Source organism: Anoplolepis gracilipes, chromosome 4, assembly GCF_047496725.1.
Source record: "Anoplolepis gracilipes chromosome 4, ASM4749672v1, whole genome shotgun sequence".
Lineage (NCBI taxonomy): Eukaryota > Metazoa > Arthropoda > Insecta > Hymenoptera > Formicidae > Anoplolepis > Anoplolepis gracilipes.
Window position 1 is genome coordinate 8,547,162 of NC_132973.1, and position 20,799 is coordinate 8,567,960.

Sequence of the window (20,799 nt, forward strand, 5' to 3'; positions counted from 1 at the left end):
TTTTTTAACAAGCTACTTTCTTGATATTTCTTATAAAGAGTTTTAATAGGATAGGTACATTCACTAGCAAAAGTGCACGCGAAAAATATCTAAATCAATTGCGAGGAAAATCATCTAGTGATGCCTAAATTGTAATATCATTGAATTTTTAAAATCCAATTAAAAGAATTACATAGACGTTACACAGTCAAGTTTGATAATAATCAAATAAAATATAAAAGCAAAATATTATGTAAATATATAAATTGTTTTTATAATATTTTTAAATTTACATTTATAATTTTAATTCTTAACAAACTCTATGTATTTTATAATGTTAACAGTACATAAAATTCATTATAGTCTCTAATTATTTTACAATTAAGTTCATAAAAACAAACAACTCTCCAGTTCTCTTACAATATCACGTATCAGATTTTCCAATTATTAATAATTTAGTTTAATAATATAAAATAAATATTTTTATTTTCAGAGATATTAGGATTTTAAATAAAGCCTGTAATTTTGTGAGGAAAAAAAGATAAATATAAAATAATAATTAATGATTTAAGTGAAGGGACGATTGAGTTTTTAGGAAAAAGGTAGATGCTGTTTAGCATAGCTGTATGTCGTAAGGTCGTTCCCACGATTGAAACGCCGAACAGAAGATGTTTAGTACTCCTCCGAGGTTAGAACGGTTTCTATGTGAAAGAACAGAGTGCCATGCTAACATAGCCCGGTTCCTAACAAATGGAATGTGTGCGCAAGCCTGTGTATATGTGTGTGAGGAAATAACGCTCTGAGTGAAAAATTCGAATTTCAAGATACGAATACCCTGAAAACGGAGACGTGAATAACGTCCTCGAACGAATCCGAACGGTCGGAAAGAAACTCCCTGCGGATTTAGGAGGCGTAACAGGTGATTCTTCCTCATCGCAAGACACATCTCCGTGGCACTTTGAAATATGATTTAACCGCGCAATCTTACATCGTCCGCTCGTGTCACAATTAACGTCGACGTATGAAAAACCATAGCCGTCCATTATCCGTTTTAGTAAAGACCTATATAATTTACGTTCCTTATACACAATCTTTCAAAAAATTTTTCTTTTCAAAAATATTTATATTTTTTTAAATTTTTATAAATGTTTTTAATTAGCGACGATAATTTAAAATATCTATCTATAAACCGCATTAAAAATGTTTCAAATAGAAAATAGAAAATGTATCTTTCGTAAAAAAAAACGAGAGTTCGGCAACCTTCTGTACTCAGGTTAATATCTCGCTAATTAAATTATTCGTATTTACGTTGGTACGAGTTGTTTTACAGAGTTCGCGCGCTACATGTGTAAATTACCCTTCTCTGTAATTCTCGTGTCGCTCAAATGTTACCTTTAATTCGAACGAAGTAGCAATATGTAATTTTAGATATTACTATGCAATGAGCTATCTCGCATGCGCGCGTTCATCATATTACGTTTATGTTAGAGGATTATGCTTAACCCTGACGCAGGAGATGTTTCCTCTCTCTTTCTCTCTCGTTCTTTCCACTACCTGAAGATTATGGGACCTACCGGCTCGCTGGGATCAGCCGAGCAAGTAATTCTTCCGTCCTTCCAGAGAAATCTCTCGACAGGTTTTATTTTCCCCACAGGTACAAATACCTGGGAGCCGTGCGATTTCTAAGGGCGGAGGCTCGTCATTGGCTCATAGAAGAGCTCGTTTTATCATCATGTTTCGATGTGAATGAATAAGAATATATTCATAATAACTAAAAAAACGCTGTAGTTGTATGTATAATCGATGTCAGACAGTTATATATATTTTTAATAAGTAATTTCTACAAATGTGCTTTCATATGCATAAAGTAAATTACCCTAGAATAGTTCGTTATTTTTTCTGATTAAAAAATTCAAAAAAAAAAAAAGAAAAAACTGTGTAAAACATAATTTAAATGGTTCGAAAGAATAAACGTGATGATCGTAATTTTGCAAGGTCGTCATAAAGTAAAAAGTTGATGTAAATGTATCTTTTGTGCACGTGGAACGAGATTATTTTGTTGAACTACATGTAGTATAATGCACAGCAGGATGCAATTACAACTTTGTAGAAAATTGAAAATAAATTGCGTTCTCCTCCATTTCGTTTCATCATCAGAAGATGGTGTGCATAAAAAAATTCTTCAAAAAAAAAAAAAAAAAAAAAAAATTGTAAAAAATTCATCTCTTTCGTGCTATTATCTAATCCAATAATGTTAGGGCAAAAATTAATTACCTGCACGTATTAAACGATAATGGAGTAAATGAAATTGAATCCACAGTGTCTCTCACGTTAATTTGATAATCTTATTTGCAATATTACTCAGCGTTAAACTAATCTCTCTCGTCTTGCGAATAGAATATTTTTTTCACATACAACAGTCTTATCATACTTTACACTGTAGAAAAAAGATAATTTTCACTCTGGAAAACCCTTAAAATCGTTGAATTGAAAACGAAGCGTTGATTGTACCAAATATATCTGCTCGCGCGCTTTTGTTCAGTTTCCTCGTTTCGTCGTCATTAGCAACATCCAATTAACGAATATTTTCGATTTCTCGAAAAGGGTTTTCATGACGAACGGAAAATCGCGTATCGCGCTCAAACGGCGAGCAGGTTCTCCCTGTTTAATGACTCTCGATTCACGATGCGATTCAACGCGTTGTCAATTAAACGGGTGCAAGAACCAATGACCGGAAGTAATAGTCGATAGAAAATCATCGGGAAAGGTCTCTAACGGTTACAGAGATGCGTGTCAGTCTCTCATCGTCGTGGAAGTGCCTCTAATATTCGTAGCACGCTACTACGTGTAAATTTTCCAAAGGATATGCTAACATAATATTACTTCCTCGATTGCATATTAAAAGCGTCGTTATTTTCGCACGCATGAGAAACTTCGCGATAAAAGTTTCAACACAAAATCATAAAGATAACAAGTTCCTCTTGTCGATATTTTTACGCATAAGTTTTACGCGATCTTTATTCGAAAGCAAAAGCATCGTTCACAGATACATTTAAAAATTAATTAAGAAAAAAGGAAAAAAAATTATTTTATAGATATGTATAATATATACGATATATGTCTATGATTTTAACAAGCAATTTAATTTTAAAGAAAAAGTCACGATCGTGTAACGTATCATCACGTTCTATTCACGTTCGAGTTTCACGTCACGTGTACAAATGGAATTGTCAATCATTTATCTCGCGAACTGGAAACTTTACGGGTGTAACTTTCGGTCAATCGTTCATTATGTGACAACAGCTGACACATCTCTGCGAGAACATTGCCGGACGCAGCTCTGAATTAATGCAACGTGGACAGGCCGAGATATGTGAAATAGCGAGACGCGGAGAAGCGAGAGCGAGCGGGATCCGGTTCACGTACGCGCCACTACACGCGTCATCATACGCGGTTGGATTTATGTCAACGTATCTATTACCTACATGTAGAGCATCGGTGGTTCTCTCCTGTCGGCGCGAAGCGCGATTGTATAAACGCGAAACGCAGTCGGATGCAAAATCTTGACGCACGATTGATCCTCTGTTGTGAACGAGTCTTTATTTATCAGAATCGGAACGCAGATACACCGGCCACGCGCCCACGGACGTGAGTGCGTGCGTGCCTACGTGCATGGACGCCTGGCTGACGGTCGAAGGTGGATATTTTTTTCAAACACGTGTACGTCATATTAAATTTCCACGACTCTCGCGGCTTAGAAAATATACAATTCTGTTGCTAATAGACTGTCAGTCCAAGCGATCTATCAGTGATAACACCAGCGGTTCGCGATTAATTTAGAGCTCGGTTATACATTATTAATTCACGCGACGACGTTTGTACGTGTATCAATCCAATGCACCTGTGCGTGCGTCTTTTTCCGGATTAAAATTTGCTACGTAGTAAACTTATTGACTCCGTGTCTTTACTTTGACAGGTATTTCCTGCATTTTATAATATTTCTGATAGAAATTGACGTTAGTTAATAAAATTTATTGAGTAAAATTTTACGTTACACAAAATTAAAATATATAAATTAAATAGCTAAATGTGCACTTCTATATAAATCTATGTAGAATCTATGTAGAATAAGTCTATGTATAGAAATACAAATATTTTACCAAAATTTTATTTTTAAAAGATTACACTCATAGTTTTATTAGAGTGTGTTAATTTTGAAATGCGCGATATCATTGCAATTAAATTTTAATTTCGTGATAAGCGACATATAATACCTTGCACGTGACTTGAACTAAATTAAAAAGTAGCTTAAATCAGACTTCGATGGCACTTCTGATCTTCAATTAATTTTGTGCAACCGTTTTACTCTTGATATTGATTTTACTTCATTTTATTTAATTTAACCGGGAGACTGATAGTAAAACTTTACTTAACTCAATTTTCATTGTCGCCGATGCGCGAAATGTATTTAAAGTAATCTTCATTCTTTCTCTCTGCATTTTACTCCGTCATTTTTAACGTGACGCAATTATTATTTGCATAAAAATGAAAAATTTGTACAAAGAGCTCTGAATATTTTATTATAGAGATTAATTTCATTTAATGACGTTACTCATGATCAAAGTGTACGAAATTATAATGGAAAATCGCGCAACACCAAATTAAAATATTGAATTCTTTTTCAAGACAAACTAAACTCATATATCTTGTGAATAATGTATCTTCTCAACACTTTCGAATTTTTAAATCAAATTATTTGAAAATAATAAAATAAAAAATTTTTTTCCACGTACATACTTTCCCTTTCTGCTGATTAAATTTTATTTTTAATGAAAAATGACATCGTCCGATGATAAAAAGAAGCGATCGATCTTGATACGTATATAATATATGTGTAATATATGTTGGCGTGAATGACACGTGGGCTTTATACATTCATTTCGCACGCCTACGTACGGTTCTCTCACAAACTTTCGGTTAACTAACTTCGTTCGCGGTATTTGAATTACTGAACGGAATTATTTATGAAGTGTTGGAATACACGAGATCGAAAGTATTAAATTCACACACGGTCTCATGTACGCGATTTATCGACTCGTATAAATTCATCGGCCGCTTTTATTATACAACGCGCAACGACGATAATACGCGTATATTTATTAAAGACGATGTTTTCATCCCGCATAATACTTAATTCGCCCACGTAATACTTATTTCGCTCGCATAACACTTAATAGGTTTACCCTTTGCCAAATGGGCGACCCCCGTCTATACGAGATATAAACTTACGACCCCATTAATTGCAATCGTATCTCTCTATCTCTCGTTGTACTACCTTCGGTGTAATGGAGGTGCAACGTGTGCATCCATAAATGTAATTGATACTGCATTAGGATTAACGATAATTTAAGTGCTTTAATTGGATTCTCGTTGTAAATTCATGGTGCGTAATTATCGTTTTGCAATTCACGTTACTTACATTTAATCCAAGTGCTAATACAATACGACGTTTCTCGAGGCTTCGCGGTCGCGGAAAAGTATTTATCGTACATTAATTTCAGTTTATTGTCTTCGATTTGGAAAAATGTTAACAATATTTCATTCTGAGTGGAAGAGATTTTCAAATGCAAAACTGAATAAATATATATTGTATGTGGTATCTGTGTCTTTTTTTGTTTTTTTTGTTTCATACAGGATGAATTGATTTGATTTTTCCGAATGAAAAGTTTCTTTCGTATATACCTACATATTGTAAAGTTAATTTTGGACGTAAACTGTTTCAATAGTCGATAATGAGTGAATATATATGTACGCACGTTTCATTTTTCCTCTGATGTATGTACGCTGAATGATTGGTGGACGTCGATCTGAAAAGTACATGATCTGTGATTGGTAGTCGGAAATAAAAATTGTCAAAATTCTTGAAAATTGTTTATTTTCCTCGAAATTAAACTCAATAATTTATATCCGTTGTGAATTAATTATAGCATAGCTTATTGAAACATATTTTTGTTTAATGAGAAGATATAAACTGCAACATGAATTAGCTTAGACAGTAAATACTTTAAAATGAAAGTCGAGAAAAATGCTTTTCATTGTCTGCCCTCAGAAAAATAATGAGAGTCTAGCGGGTAGATTTACATGAATATACAAGTCGTATGATGCATTTTTGCAACGCGTATATATCGGAAAATACTGAAAAGTTTCGCGTACAAAGGCTGCCGAGACACATCGTAAAACGTGCTCGCGATGCACGACAATATACTTTCGTGAACTTTGTTCATAAAATTTCGCAATGCCACGAGTATTTAAAAGGTCTTGTCGTAACTTTATCTTGGAGACCTTATAACTTTTATAATTCTATTTCTAACGGATCTATATATATATGAATCTTTCGCGACGTAGATATGTTTCAATAAAATTTCTTTCCAACTATTTCAAGAAAAATAAATGTCTGCCTCTCTCTCATCTCGATGTAATGTTAAATCATTTTTAGATTGAAAAGAAAAAAAGGAGAAAAGTATATTTGGATTTCAAGATTCAAATGTTTATTCGGGTTCGAAGTCTTTCAAACATATATCGCGTTTACCTTTTCACGATCTGTGTTACATTCCCATATATGCACAATCTCCAAACCCCCGTTGCTACTGCTCGAAAAGGAGAGTTTTAATTGGCGGCACAGCTAGAGAAAGCAAGCAACGTATCGCAAATTTGCATGGAAAGACAGGAATGATAAAAAGACGAAAAAGAACGAGGAACAAGAAAAAGGGCAGAGAATGCCTTTTAAGGTAGTGATTCGTGAATCGGCGAGATTTAAAGGGTAAATCTGAAGTTGCGGCGAAACGAACGGCATACAAAAGACTATTAGCGTAATTAACAGACTACCTGCGAGCGTCGGCCAATTCGCGATCTCACGTAGATATCGTAAAGCCGACAAAAATAACGAGGTGTAAATCGCGGAGATATGTTTTAATTAATGTCCCGACGCGAAATTTCGTATTGTCGAGGGCTCGAGGAAGACGATCGCGCAACAGACAACGTTAATGAATCGCAAATATCGCGCCGAGACCCACCTAATCAGACGTATGTATAATAAGAAATGTTACAAAAGCGAGCGATATGTCACGCAGTTGATGTTACAGTGAAATAAATGGACATTACGCATTGACATATATATCCCAAAAGAGAAATGAAAATAACGAAAGTGAGAGATATACATTTTAAGAATGTGATAAACCGGTTTAACGTGAGATTTGTTAGGATTTACATGACGTTAAATATTAGAATGAAACAATGAGTCGATAATCGGCCAATAAATCTATATCGCGCGCAACGTTCTGCGATACAAACAAAGGCGCGAAATTACAAACGCAATGCAATGAATTTTATGCAATCCCGTCCCGTAACCCAACGAAAATCGTCCACGTAGAACGAGAGAGAGAGAAAGAGAGAGAGAGAGAGAGAGAGAGAGAGGTGGGCCATATTCATTTTATTTTGCAGGAAAACCACAAATTTTCTGCGCGTATGTCCGGAAATCGTTAAATAAATAAATACGCTTTGATCGAAACGCAAACTGTTTCGCTCAAAGCGAATATTACGCGCGTGATATGTCGCATTGCATTTTCGTGAATTTACACGCATGCTTGGCTATGCACAATTCTGATTGTGAAACAATCAACTAAAGCATGGTCAAACTCTGTTCTAACACGTAACAAATCCGTCATCACGTCGCCCTGAATAAATTCATCAAATAAAAGATTATAATTTAATGCGCAGCATCGCTATTCTCGATGAGATATATGGAATCTCTTGCGGCTTCAGTTACCAGCTTTACGGGCGTGCATTTACCTTCGTTTTGCACGCGCGCGCGACCGATCATTCCGCTCGACCCACGCGGCCAATGCGTATCGCATGGAAAGGCAACGTAATATTGCAAACACCTTTATATTGCGCGAGATAATGCTTCGTTAAATCCATGTTACCGCACGCATGGCACGCAATAACGGATGCGGCGCGCTTCGATTGTAAGCTCTCGCAATTTTGACATTACGTTCGATTTTATACCCGTGTGTAATTGTCACACGTAACCGACCGAATTTTAATTGCGTAATTAATACATTAGTCGATTTTTATCCATCTCTTTTTCGCGACAATTTCATTGATCGACGTGACTTTGTTTCTATTTTTCAGAATGACTCGTTTTTAAAACTACTTTTAATCCTTTCAATTTTTTTATCTTTTATGAGAACCGTAATAGTTGAGTGATATTTTTAGAAAATTATGACGCAACGATATCAAAGTACGAGCGACGTAATCGTTTGTGAATGACTAAGTCATTTCTCGGCATTTATAAGAGTGGGCGATCAGTGACTGACTATATAATTACTTGACATTCTTCATAGGTAAACCTCATATCGTATCGTTAATGAATCACAACGCATTCATTCTTAGACACTTTACTTTAACAAAAAGCTTTTATCTCTACAAGATATATTTTTTCTTACTTTCCTTACTAGAAAAATATTCATCTAAATATTTATTCTTGAGATATTTTAAAATCAATTTCTTTTTATACATATCGACATCCAATGTTTTACAATTCCTTTTAGAAATAAAAAATTTATTATAAAAAAAATAGTTTATATATATACCTAATAGTATATATTTTTGCCTGTTTATTCATTAAACTTTATTTATTTTAGAAATATATTAAATATGTAATATAGACAATTAATCTCCAAAAATGAGACAAAAATAAACTATTTCACGATATTTTTGAAATAAAAGATTTCATCTCATCGCAATTTTCGCGAGCGTTCAATCTTTTACGAAGTTATTGTGATTTTCACGACGACGAGAAATAAGATTGCAATCTGTAGGAACTTCATTACGTTGGTGCTAGGAAACACCGTGATTGGTCATTACGTAGATCGTTATACGGGTCACGTTTTACGACAAATTCGAAGATTAAATGCGACCGGTAAAGATACTACACCTTCAGGAAGCGAGTTGGGAGCTAAGAGGGGACACTTCCGCGATTCTAATGTGCGGATGGAGGATCGAAATTGGAATGTAGTCAACCTCGAAGATAATGTAGGGCATTTTTAATTTTAATGCTTTCATTAAGAACCACATCGCGGGAACATAACCGCCGAGATGTGGGTCAGTTTGCGATGCTATCGCGTTTCGCCTCGGGCCTCCGCTATATCTACACATCTTTCCTCTTTTTGCTTGAACCATGATGTAACAGAAATTATGGGTAGCGATTTCCGAGAAAAGTTCACCGTAAATATATTATAAGTTATTTATTAATAAATGTTGACCACGTTTAACACAAAGTTACACAAACTTGATGATACTTTTATAATATTTATTATTTAATATATAATAGATTTCTGATCTTTCGATATTCGGCATTTTCATACAACATTGTAGTATTAAACTCGTTTTCTTAATATACACACCTTTATTTACACACGTGCCAATAATACGCAACGTCGGAATGGAAGCTGCGAATGTTGCCGCAAGGTGTATATCGACTTTTCTCTTCCGGTTAGCGCAGCACAATCTGCTGCTAGGCGATTATTTCGAAAAAAAAAAAAAAAAAAAAAACGAATGGACGCAACGTAGGCAAATTAGCCGGCTCGCTCCCCCTTTCCATCTGCACCGTATTCGCAACAGGTAAAAAACAAATTGCGCTCCGAGTTACGATTTGACTGCGTCGGGGTATAACGAGATTGTTCTGCAATGTTGCTCAAAAACGAAACGGCTGGGGACAATTGAATTAATTTCTTGTATGTTGCGGGAGAGACTGTATTCAGTGAAATATGAATGCAAAATAATAGCCGCGAGTCGATTCATACGAGATAAGTTTCAAAGCCAATCTCTCTCAGTGGCGCGGATTTCTAGCAAAGGATTTAATATAAATTCCGATTAAAAGCTTCTTTTAATTTAACAAATGTTACGCAATGTGAATAACACGTTACATAATATTTGCGCGCACAGATTTTATAGCGTATATTTATATTCCAAGAAGCTTTATATTGAAATAAGAAACTCAATTTGCCTCATGACTGGATCAGCGAATGAATAACACGATGTTAGAGACACGCATTCAACAGGCAAAAAAAAAATAACAAGTCAGGTAGGTAGGAACGTACACAAAAGATACGGAAGAAAAGGGAGATCACGCGATACACCCAAGTATTGGAACATCAATGCCAAATATATTCGGAGTTTATAGCCTTTCGGTTAGGTATACCTACAAGATAAGTGCGAAGGAGATAAGCGCCGAAGATGGGCAAACAACAAGCCTGTAAATTTCGTAACGCCGTTTCGGGATCGGCGTGTATTAGCGGCAGATGTAAGGGAGAAGTCGTAAAAATGTCGTTCCAGGATTGAACAGTGACTAGCTCTCGGCGCAAACAACGCGCGTGTGTCAGGAGGCGCATTTGTGCTCCCAGTTTGCGACGAGTGCGAAACGAATTTGCACCTGTGACAATAGTCCAGCCTCCGTATGACACAACGCGTGATGTGTATTCGCTGAATAACGAGGTTAACAAAATATTCGGGATCGAGCCTAATCGCCGCGACCGAAGGGATTGTCAAACCCTCCGGCACGTGACGTTAGGATTCGCGATATAGTTGCGGGTAACAAACATTCGTAATGATGAATTAAGGAGAGAGAAACAGCGTCAAATGTGCTCGAGCAAACGTGTCGCTTCCCAGCTTGAATCACAAATACAAGCTGCGACACGTATCGCTCGAACAGCTGTGTAATCGTCGAGAATGTAATTCCCTCTCCGTTGTACATGTATAAATTCCGTACATTCCTATGCATCATATCGATTTTTTTTACAACTTCTGTCAATTTTATTTCACGAATTTGATATCTAAAGATCATTCCGTATCGATCGATGTCTCTAAAGTTGCACATGCGGTGAGAAAAATTGTGAAATGTAGCGTTCGAGATATCCAAAAAAATATATTTAAAAAACTTTTATATCTGATATTTCGTAGCGCAATAAAATTTTGATATATCAACTTAAAAAAAAAAAAAAAAAAAAAAAAAAACTTTCGCGATCTTTCCTGCGGAAATTGATTAAGGTTCAGTGATAAAATAAAAGAGCACACCGTGATCTCGCGTGTCGCGTTGCTTACGCTGTGTGGAATATTCATTTTCTCCCGTCGGACTTAAATTTTAAATAGAACCCGCATCGAGGAGACGTCGTCCAGACGGATTTAATTTAAATTTTCGCTGCGAGTTTGCGAGTCAAAGTATAATCTAGCGACGTATAATTTTGCCGTTGTTCCGCGTAACACGAGTTGTAATTTGTCGCTTTGGCGGATGCAAGCTCCCTGACGAGCTGTGCGATGACGCAGTATATAGCTAATGCGCGCCCAGATAACGACGACACTTGACACCGAAAACGAGCACACTCAGTTCATGTATCGCACCTGTGAAGCAACTGTTAAGCAACGACGACGAGAGAGCACAAAGTGCGCAACATCGACAGAGCGCGCGCAATCTATCACTATTAGCGATCCGTCTCTAACACATCCGGCTTTTCTTATCTAGCTCAACTCTTTCGATACTGAACATTGAACATTGATCTTTTTTTCAAATACCATATGATTGCTTCTTTAAGGGCGGAAAAATCTTAAAAGAGAAATTCCATAAAATCCATTTATCAGAAAATTTTAAAATCTGTTTTATTAAAAAATGAATAATTTTTTATGGAATAATAAAACGCATTACAATTTAATAAGCGTCGCATATAATATCGTTTATCAAATTATTGGAGAAAATTTGTAAGCACAAATTACACGAAAAACATGTTTCCTTTTTACAACATTTATTGTAAAGCTGGATAAAACAATATTAAAATATTTATTACATCAAAATTAGAAAGGTATACGTTTTATTGTTTATTATGTATTTTTATGCATGTTATGCATCAAAATATTTTAATAATTACAATATTCCTTTGTAAAATATAATAACGTATATAATATTATTAAATAAAAATATCGCACGCGTGAGTTTCCTGATATGTTAATATACTCGTATTCTCACGATTACGAAAAAATTATATTATATAACTTTTACTATAATATTTTCTCCGTGTAAACTAATTTCTGCTTTATGTTCATTCTACATATAATAAAAATATATCGAGTTATGAAGAAATTCTTTCCGAAGATTAAATCCGATCTAATGTCGTTAGACCATTAGTGTGTAAATGACTACTTTCCGTTCGACTCGATCCGCAATGCTCTGTAGGTAGATCTCTTACGTCGCATCGGCATGGATTTATCGCCAAGAACTGCGTCGGCGAACAAAGTAAATCAAATTAGAAACGTATTCGCGATACGATGCATTCAGCGCGGCAGCCTAGATTCGCGGCGGAGATTATTTTAAGGGGCAGCCTCGAGAGGCGGGACGACCGCTCTGGCACGGATGAATATGAAACGTATGCGAAAGAAACTATTATGCTGAATCGTTACGCTAAAATCTTTCGGCGACGCGTCCCGGTGCTCTCGCATAACGAGAGAAAATTATTCCACCGCGCTCTAACCCTCCCTCCCAACCCCGCGTCTCTCGCCATGAGGGTGATTCACTTAACGTCGCACCACGAAACCGCAAAATGCCTTCAAACCAGAATCTCAAACAACGTTGCGCTACACGTTTCTCCGCTTCCTCGATTGTCGTACGTGATGCGAGATTTCATTCCCGACGAGTTATTTATGCTATATTCTTCTCATCTGTGATAATGTTTGAATAATATTTTGTTATAAAACGCGTCAATAAACAAAAAGTATTTCAACGATTATTCTGAAATGTATGAGTTAAAACAAAATTAGCCGATTATTAGATCATTCATCATATAAATTTACTATAAAAAATAAACCTGATAAACATAATTCGCGAGAAATTATTAAAATATAAAAACTAATAAATCCTAACTTTATTAATGTTAATATTGAGCATAATAAAATATTTATGTGAACAATTGACGAGTAAATTATTACTAATCTTTTCATATCCATTTCAACTTTCAACTAAACATAATAATTTAATTAACACTCTCCCAACGATCCCAACTCTAAAAATTACATAATTATATTTAATCCTTTGATAAATAAATATTTCTATAAATCGTAATAACCCATACTTTTCTAATTTTAATAAAATTGCAGTTAAAATTATTGAATATACACAGGAACCTCAATATGAGGTTTTGGTAACCAAACATGAAAAATAAAAATTGGTAGCTTAACAAAAAAAAGCTATAAAATAAATCAAATTATTTTTTAGAGATATCAATTCTAAAAGAGCTTTATATATAGATTTTTTTAATAAAAATATCTGCCACATACTTTTTTATATTTTTATTAATGTATTTGTGCATCTATCATTTTTATATTGATATTAATATTAATTATATTAATTTATATTCATACTTATCAACACTTATATTTTTTATACAGATTAACGCTCTTAAATTAAAACTACTTGTTACTATTCCGTGAAGTGATCGTGTTCAGCTTTAATCCCGAAACAGCATAACGATGATCTCCTGTCGAGCGCCGATGAATCTCGGAGCAGGATGCCTAAGCTCTTTCATAAGACCCTGAATTTGAACCCCGTCACATCGCTCCAACGAGCAGCTCGACGACCGGAAGGCTCGCCTTATTTCCCTGGCAACTTTGACCGAGGGAGAGATAAATCCCGTCAACGTTCGCGGCAACTTCCGAGCTCGCGCAACCGAATAACGGATATTACGAGGAAGCGGCTCTCCCAGCTTCGAGCGACAACTCTGAGACTCGAATAAACCTCGAATTGTGCTCGACACGCAATATCCCCGGAAAGAGAGAGAGGGCGAAAAGGGAGAGGAAGGAGACACACGTAAGGCCAGTGTGTTGTGCACAAACATGTTGCTTTAACGTTAAAGTCTGTTCGATGTGTACCTCAATACCTCGGGTGGAGTATGTATTTTGGTACTCCGATGAGCTAGAATACCCGCGGGATGTTTCAGTTTACATGCCCTTAAACCCGACATATTACTTAAGGGCATATAACTCAATTCGCTTACAAATATATAATTTACATAACAAGTTTACTAATTTCACAATTGCTGCTTTATTTACTGATGAATTTCTTAAATATATCATAAGTGTTGAGAAAAAAATACTCAACTGCTTTATTAATTTATTTTCTAAAATTTTCCCTTTTGTGTACAAGTAATTTTTTCTTCTTCTTCTGTCATTCCTCGAATGATAAAATATACCAATAATTATAAATGTTCTTATAAATATTCTCTACAATGATTATTGCAATTATATTATGTGGAAATTGAAATTAATGTTGCAGATTTTTAAATGCATTGAGGATGTGAATGAAATATTTAAAATACAAAAACCCCAGTGTGCAATTTTACTTTACGATATAGTCGGAGAATTAATTTTGCTAATGACCAAGTATTAGCATCGCTATCTCTGAATTCCGTAGGATTTACAGAGAGAGGAAGTTGTAATGTCGTACGCGACGGATTTCTTATCAATCAACTATATCTCTCTCTCCGCGCGCATCTCTTTCTCTCTCTCTCTCTCTCCTTCCTTTTTCTCTTTCTCGTCTGTCTATCCACGCGTCTCGTTCACAGGCTCTATACGACTCGAACCGGTACAACCGGGACGAACCGGCAGAATTCTCTCTATTTCTCCCCTCTACTGTTCGTAATCTCTTTCTCCGCGCATTGTCAAAACAAGTACGCGTGTAATTAGATTTCAGGGTGTTTAAATAGGAAAACATTGGTCCACGTTCTTGTCGCGCATATAAGCAGGTTGATATTTTTACTTCTTTTTTTTCAATTAAATATACGATCAATGTTATGTGAAAATAAAAAGATCAGGTAGCGCTGAGTACGCGATTGTTTCTACTCTTCTGGATTATCTACGGAATTTGTTTCATAAGCACGTTTAACTAGCGATTTTAATTCCAAAAGCCTGACATGCTTGATAGCTCTCATGTCATTTTCAGCTAAGCAAAACAACAGAGATTTTTTCTTTTATATTATTCGTTTATAAAACGTTATAAAATAAACAAATAAAATTATGAATATAAAAAAAACCTCTCACTCATTCTACATGTATACTACAATAACACGAAAAGCGACTGAAATATTTCGACCGCATATTTCAATTACAAAAATAAAACATTGATTGTTGATTGTTCAAACAGAAACATTATAAAAGTATCCGACTATACACATTTTTAACTGGTTTTATTACAAAAAAGAAAAGTCATCCATCGACTAACACTAGAGTTACAACAGTCACTCGTACTGCGAATATTGACACAAACAGAATACGCGCTTCTATTTACCACGAAAATCTACCCTTGTCAGCATATTTGCAGTCCGGAAAGTAAAGACTGGCAGAGCGCGTTCCGATTTTTCGGGGCGTATGTTTGCTTTCTGTGATATGAAAAATTTGCACGCTTAAATGAGCAATTTAAATTTGCAACGCGCGAATAAAATGCTGACCGGGTTCTAAGAATAGCTCTTTTCCCATCATCGTTCATTGAAATATCTATATAAAATATCCATTCGGGGGATATGGAAAATATAAAAAGGTACGTCGCGTATGATAAATATTGGAAAATATTTTTATTAAAAAAAACCGACGACAAACAATTTCTGTAAACAGTTTCAGCAATTTTTCTATTATTTTTACCAACACATTTTTATTTATTCTAGAAACGATGTGTTACACCATGTTTTGCAATATAAATTTGTATACGTATTTAATAAAATTATGCGTACACGTGCTACTACGTTTAGACGTATCCGTTTACGCAGTCATTCCTTTTTCTTTGTTTTTTAAATTTTTCTCTCACGTGAAATAAAAGACGAGTAAAATCAATACGTGTCTAACTTTAATAACTAGATATTTCATCCAATATTTTTACAAAGCCACGGCGGCAATTTTACTGGGAGCACATCGAATGAAGTTGTAGTCACATGATCGCGTTATACACGTATGTACGATTTGAAAACGCAACTTCGCGTCGTGCGTTGTTTACTGACAATGAGATACGAATTCCACCGGCACGAATCTTTTTACTACGCCGCGCTTATGTACACACACATATATATGTATATAATATGGTATGTATGACATGTACTTACCGAGCAGTCCTTGAAACGATCTCTCGCCAGCTGGAAAGACGTAAAAAGCATCCACCGATGATCTCTCTTAGACGACGCGTGTGGAACTCTTTCGTGACAACGTACTTTTTACACCAATCGATCAAACCGAGTACAACACTCGCGCTATTGTAATCGACGTGTACGTCTCACTTGATATATAACACTCGCGCGATAAACCGGCGATCGAGAACGACGCGCACACAGACACGCGGGACAGCCCGAGAGTAGCACCAGCGTGATCCTTCCGCGACGGAGGTCGGAGCGCGACTGATTCGATGCGCGCCGCTCTCGCGCGCAGCCGGCGACAGTTCACTGCGAAGTGCGCGCCGCACGCCGTACGCCGTATACTCGTATACTCGTATACGATCCGACCGGCCCAGAATTGCGCGCGATAACCTGTCAATCTCTCACGCCTCGCACCATTATTTTCCACGCGCCGACAAGTTAAACGTCGCCTGTCTCTTTCTCTGTCTCTCTTTCTCTTTGTAATTTGCAATTTTATAATTCCGCGCAATTATCGTCTTATAAAGCCTCGCTCTGTGTGTGACTCGTATTAAAAGCCACTTTAGCTTTTACTAATCCTGAGAACGGTCCGAGACTGAGGAATACATAGATTTGTCGTCACAAATATCTTGATACTTGAAGATGGGTACTTCCGGATCGAATATATTGTCCCGTTTACATAAACGCGATAACATTTCATCTGGAAATGGTTATTTTCATATATGTACTCGTGCGTGACTCTAACTATATAGATATATATATTTATAGGTTTTAAATTCACGCGATATATTTTTTTCGCGTTCCGACAATATTCAACCATCTACTTCTCGCGGCCTTGCATGATGCAATTTAATATCTCTGACTGCGATCAGGTTTGCAATTTGTGACTCTATAATTTCGTGAGTAAACGATTCAGTTTGAGTTTCTTCTAATTTGTTGATTTTTTTTTTTTACGTAGATTATATATTTCGAGTGATAGAAATTGTATGTAATATACATATATTGTTGCTTTATAACATCTTATATAATTGCTATAAATTCTTTAAAACTAGAAAATAATTTGTGTCTTAACAATAAACAAAGTAGCAAACCTTTGTCTCTCTTGAAAGATTATTAAAATACAATAACAATTGTGTAATAACTGCTTTTACAACTGCTATTATATTTACTACGTTTTATTAATATCTAAGCGGATATATTTCAAGAGAAAAAAAATACTCATTGTTTTATTTATGCAACGTCAATTACTCCTTGCTTCAAAATTAATAGCATTGTTACTAAGAAATTGTTAATATTAAATATCTTTACATATTAATTTGCATATTTAAAGAATTTCGAATAACATGTTTTAAATGTTTACGATACACATTGATTCTGTGATCAGTTTACTTTTCCAAGAAATAACGATTAATAATCTTTAATATGAAATAAAAGTATAGCATTTATTGCATCGACGTATATTTTTTAAACGATCACGAAAATCTAATTGTAAAAGACTCAAGTATTGAACACATCTTTCTCGTTTAAGGGTTTCTGTCCTTTGTAAGAATACGCGCTTATCTAATCTGCGGTAAAGAAATCGCTATGTTCGAAGTAATATTATATTATTATATTATATACGTTGTACGCGATAGTATAGTTGTTTTGCGCGACCGTGGATTGTACACAAAAAGATACGCAGAAGACAAACGACGAGCTCGCGTCGAAGGTCACCCCACTCCTTCTCCTCGCGTTCAAGATCTCCGAGTCTTCGGCACTATTTTTCCAAATAGCATTTAGTCAAATATTATCTACCATTCGGGTTAGTTCGAGCTTTCCTGCGGCTCTCTCTCTCTTTCTCTCTCTCTCTCTCTCTCTCTCTCTCTCTCTCTCTCTCTCTCTCTCTCTCTCTCTCTCTCTCTCTCTCTCTCGTGTGTCATATACATATCATATATAGGCGTTGCTCACGTAATATGTTCAATCAAGTGATACATTAATTATCTATAATGAACATTGTAACGCAAGTTTATTAACAACTGACAATGAGTTTAATGATAAAGATTATTATATTCGCATTTCTATATATGTAATTATAATCGTGAACGTATCTCAAAGAAACGGAATCAATCGTGATTAACGCCATTACGATAAATATCATCTGCAAGTGAAGTAATATAAATAGAGTGTCGAAAAAAGTACCGGGAGTGTCGGAAAATGTAACGGAAGGGTTGAACAAAAGTGTCGGGAGTGTTGAAAAATGTGTCAAGAGTGACGAGAAAAATGTCGGTAGTGTGGAAAAAAATACCGCGAGTGTCGAAAAAAAAGTATCAGCCGATATTGTCGTATCACTCATATATTAGATATGTATATTATAGTTTAATATTATTGTTTACAGTATATCGTGTCGGTACTGAAAATGTGAGACAATTGATTGACATTAACTTTATACAGTTCGCGTTATATTTCACCGATGGATTTGCTGTACAACCTTCTGCTAACCATTTGGCTTCACACGATTATTTCTGATCCTGCCTTCATACGATAAACACACCCGAGGTACGTAATTTGCTATTTTATGGTTTCGATGCAATTATTACCTCGCGAGAGAAGCCGTTATAATTGTATCAAATGCCTCTTTGTTTCTCGCTTTCCACGCGAATGCGAATATTGAGCCTTGAATATTTCAACTTTGACTAAACCCATTCGTAATGATCTTCTATCTATTTTATATGGTTCAATAATGACACGCACGCGTAAAATTATGATTATCAGACACCTTCCTCGTTGCTGTTACATTTTCAATTTTGATTTATGTAAACTGTGCTATTGTTTATCATGCCAAAATGATTACGAGAATCAATTATCGATATATGATGGCGGAATTAACCAAAGTGCATCCACTGAACGAGAATTATCATTTACAATCAAGATGAAATAATTAGAATTAGGCGATAGAATATTATGTAGGCATCTCTAATTTCAAATTCAAACAGTGATTGAAATTTTATTATATTTGAAGAATCAGGTTTAATACGCTTCAATTTATGCAATTTTTCAAAAATGTATATACATTCTAGTATTTATTTTATTTATTTGCTTTGTTAAATTAAAATTTTCGTTGCTATAAAAAATTAGTTTGATATAAAATAATATTTACAATTTTGAGATTAATTTATATTCTACGAATCTTTATTTTAACTCACAAATTTATCATTAATTTTATATAAAAAAGGCTAAAAGTCCTTTTTGCAATATCAAATTCATGAATCTTGAAATGTATTAGATGTATTAACTTTTGACATAAAATAATCTTTAGAATTTTCCTTAAACGAGTTATTACTCGATTATTTTTTAATCCTTTATGAATTATACGCAATAGAAAAAGAATAATCGTGAATAGAGGACGAAATAAATTACGCGGGATAAGGGGAAAGAGCAAACACGTCTATTAAATGAGAGAAGCGTTACCAGTACTCGAAGAAAAGCTTTTATTACGAAATCCAATTTCTCGTGTACAGAAGATGTGTCGATTCGATATCGATCTGTGTAAAGAAAACTGCGACGTGCCACAGTGGATGTATTAGTAGAATTCCGACTCGCCGTTGGTTACTTGTACCCCTGTTGTTACAATTAATAGTGATCTTTTGATAGAAAAGTTATCGGATGCTCGAGCGAACGTGACGAAACGCATGCGTTACATAATCTCGATTAATAATCGTAGCATTTGTCGAATAAGGACTGTCCCGTTCCCGGCATCTTAATGATATGATTTGTTTCTCATAACGGATATGAGACAAATAAAATATGAGCTCCGCGTCGAGGTCTCGACCGTAAGACATATCGTGCGGCGAGAAACGCGATCTCTCTCTTTCTTGCACGTACTTATTATTCCTGTTTTCCTTTGCATCTCGTGCGGCACGTGCGAGTTTTCGTGATGCATGAACGATGAATATGCAAGGCGTGAGCGATGAGGCAGCGGCGGCGATAGAGATGATGGTAAGGACGCTGACGATGACGATGATAATGATACATAATGGTGATGATGACGATAAGAAAAGTGCAAGCTGCGATGTCGTGTAGGTTGCGATTTCATGTTCGTTCTTTATTTACTGTTGACCGTGCAGATGTTCCGCAAAGTTTTACGTCAACGAGAGAAAAGTATGTGGCAAAATATGTGTGATCCTTCGCTCTCTCTTTCCGTTCCCTTTTTCGTCCAGGTTACGATGCAGGTGCTGTGCGAGAAAAGAAAAGAGATTAACGCGAGAAGCAATCGCGGTAACAGAATACAAAATTATTAATTAGAATTAATGATAAATCGATGATAGCCGAGGAGAATAGTTCTCATCGATTTTCCTCCAATAGACACTATATCGCAAATGATGTCTGACAGGTACACGATTAGTTTGCGATAATTAGTTCGCCCATAACATGCCTATGACGCTAGATTAGATATTTTTTAGTTTGTCGAATGCGATTGGTTTTTCCTTTTTAGTCCGTTGCGTTTCTTACTTGCTGGCTTTGACATACCGTTCATGATGAATTTCGCGCTCTTTAGCGAGGGACTGCCTCTGATGCGGATTGTAACTCGCAATATCAAAACTAGATTAGCTAAAAATTAAGTTAAAAA

At 35.5% G+C, this 20,799-nt stretch overlaps 2 protein-coding genes across 14 annotated transcripts in view; both read right to left on the reverse strand.

The window, feature by feature from the left end:
• The window catches only part of LOC140665437 (CD151 antigen), a 96,792-nt gene extending 80,295 nt beyond the window's left edge, over positions 1-16,497 (reverse strand). Inside the window, exons 1-2 of one of the 2 annotated variants that reach the window (XM_072891575.1) lie at positions 16,170-16,497; positions 5,796-5,846 (exon numbers count right to left, since the gene is read on the reverse strand). The gene's annotated coding sequence lies outside the window, so the exon portion shown is untranslated. The remainder of the gene's footprint in view (positions 1-5,795; positions 5,847-16,169) is intronic. The other variant, XM_072891574.1, reaches the window with a different exon arrangement.
• A 3,146-nt stretch (positions 16,498-19,643) lies between these two features.
• Wupa (troponin wings up A) overlaps positions 19,644-20,799 on the reverse strand; it is a 29,821-nt gene continuing 28,665 nt past the window's right edge. For 11 of the 12 annotated variants that reach the window (XM_072891374.1, XM_072891373.1, XM_072891368.1 and 8 more), the window contains 2 exons: positions 20,700-20,780; positions 19,644-20,404 (listed from right to left, as the gene is read on the reverse strand). In XM_072891374.1, coding sequence (XP_072747475.1) covers positions 20,391-20,404; positions 20,700-20,780 — 95 coding nt within the window. In that variant the 3' untranslated portion in view covers positions 19,644-20,390. The remainder of the gene's footprint in view (positions 20,405-20,699; positions 20,781-20,799) is intronic. The other variant, XM_072891376.1, reaches the window with a different exon arrangement.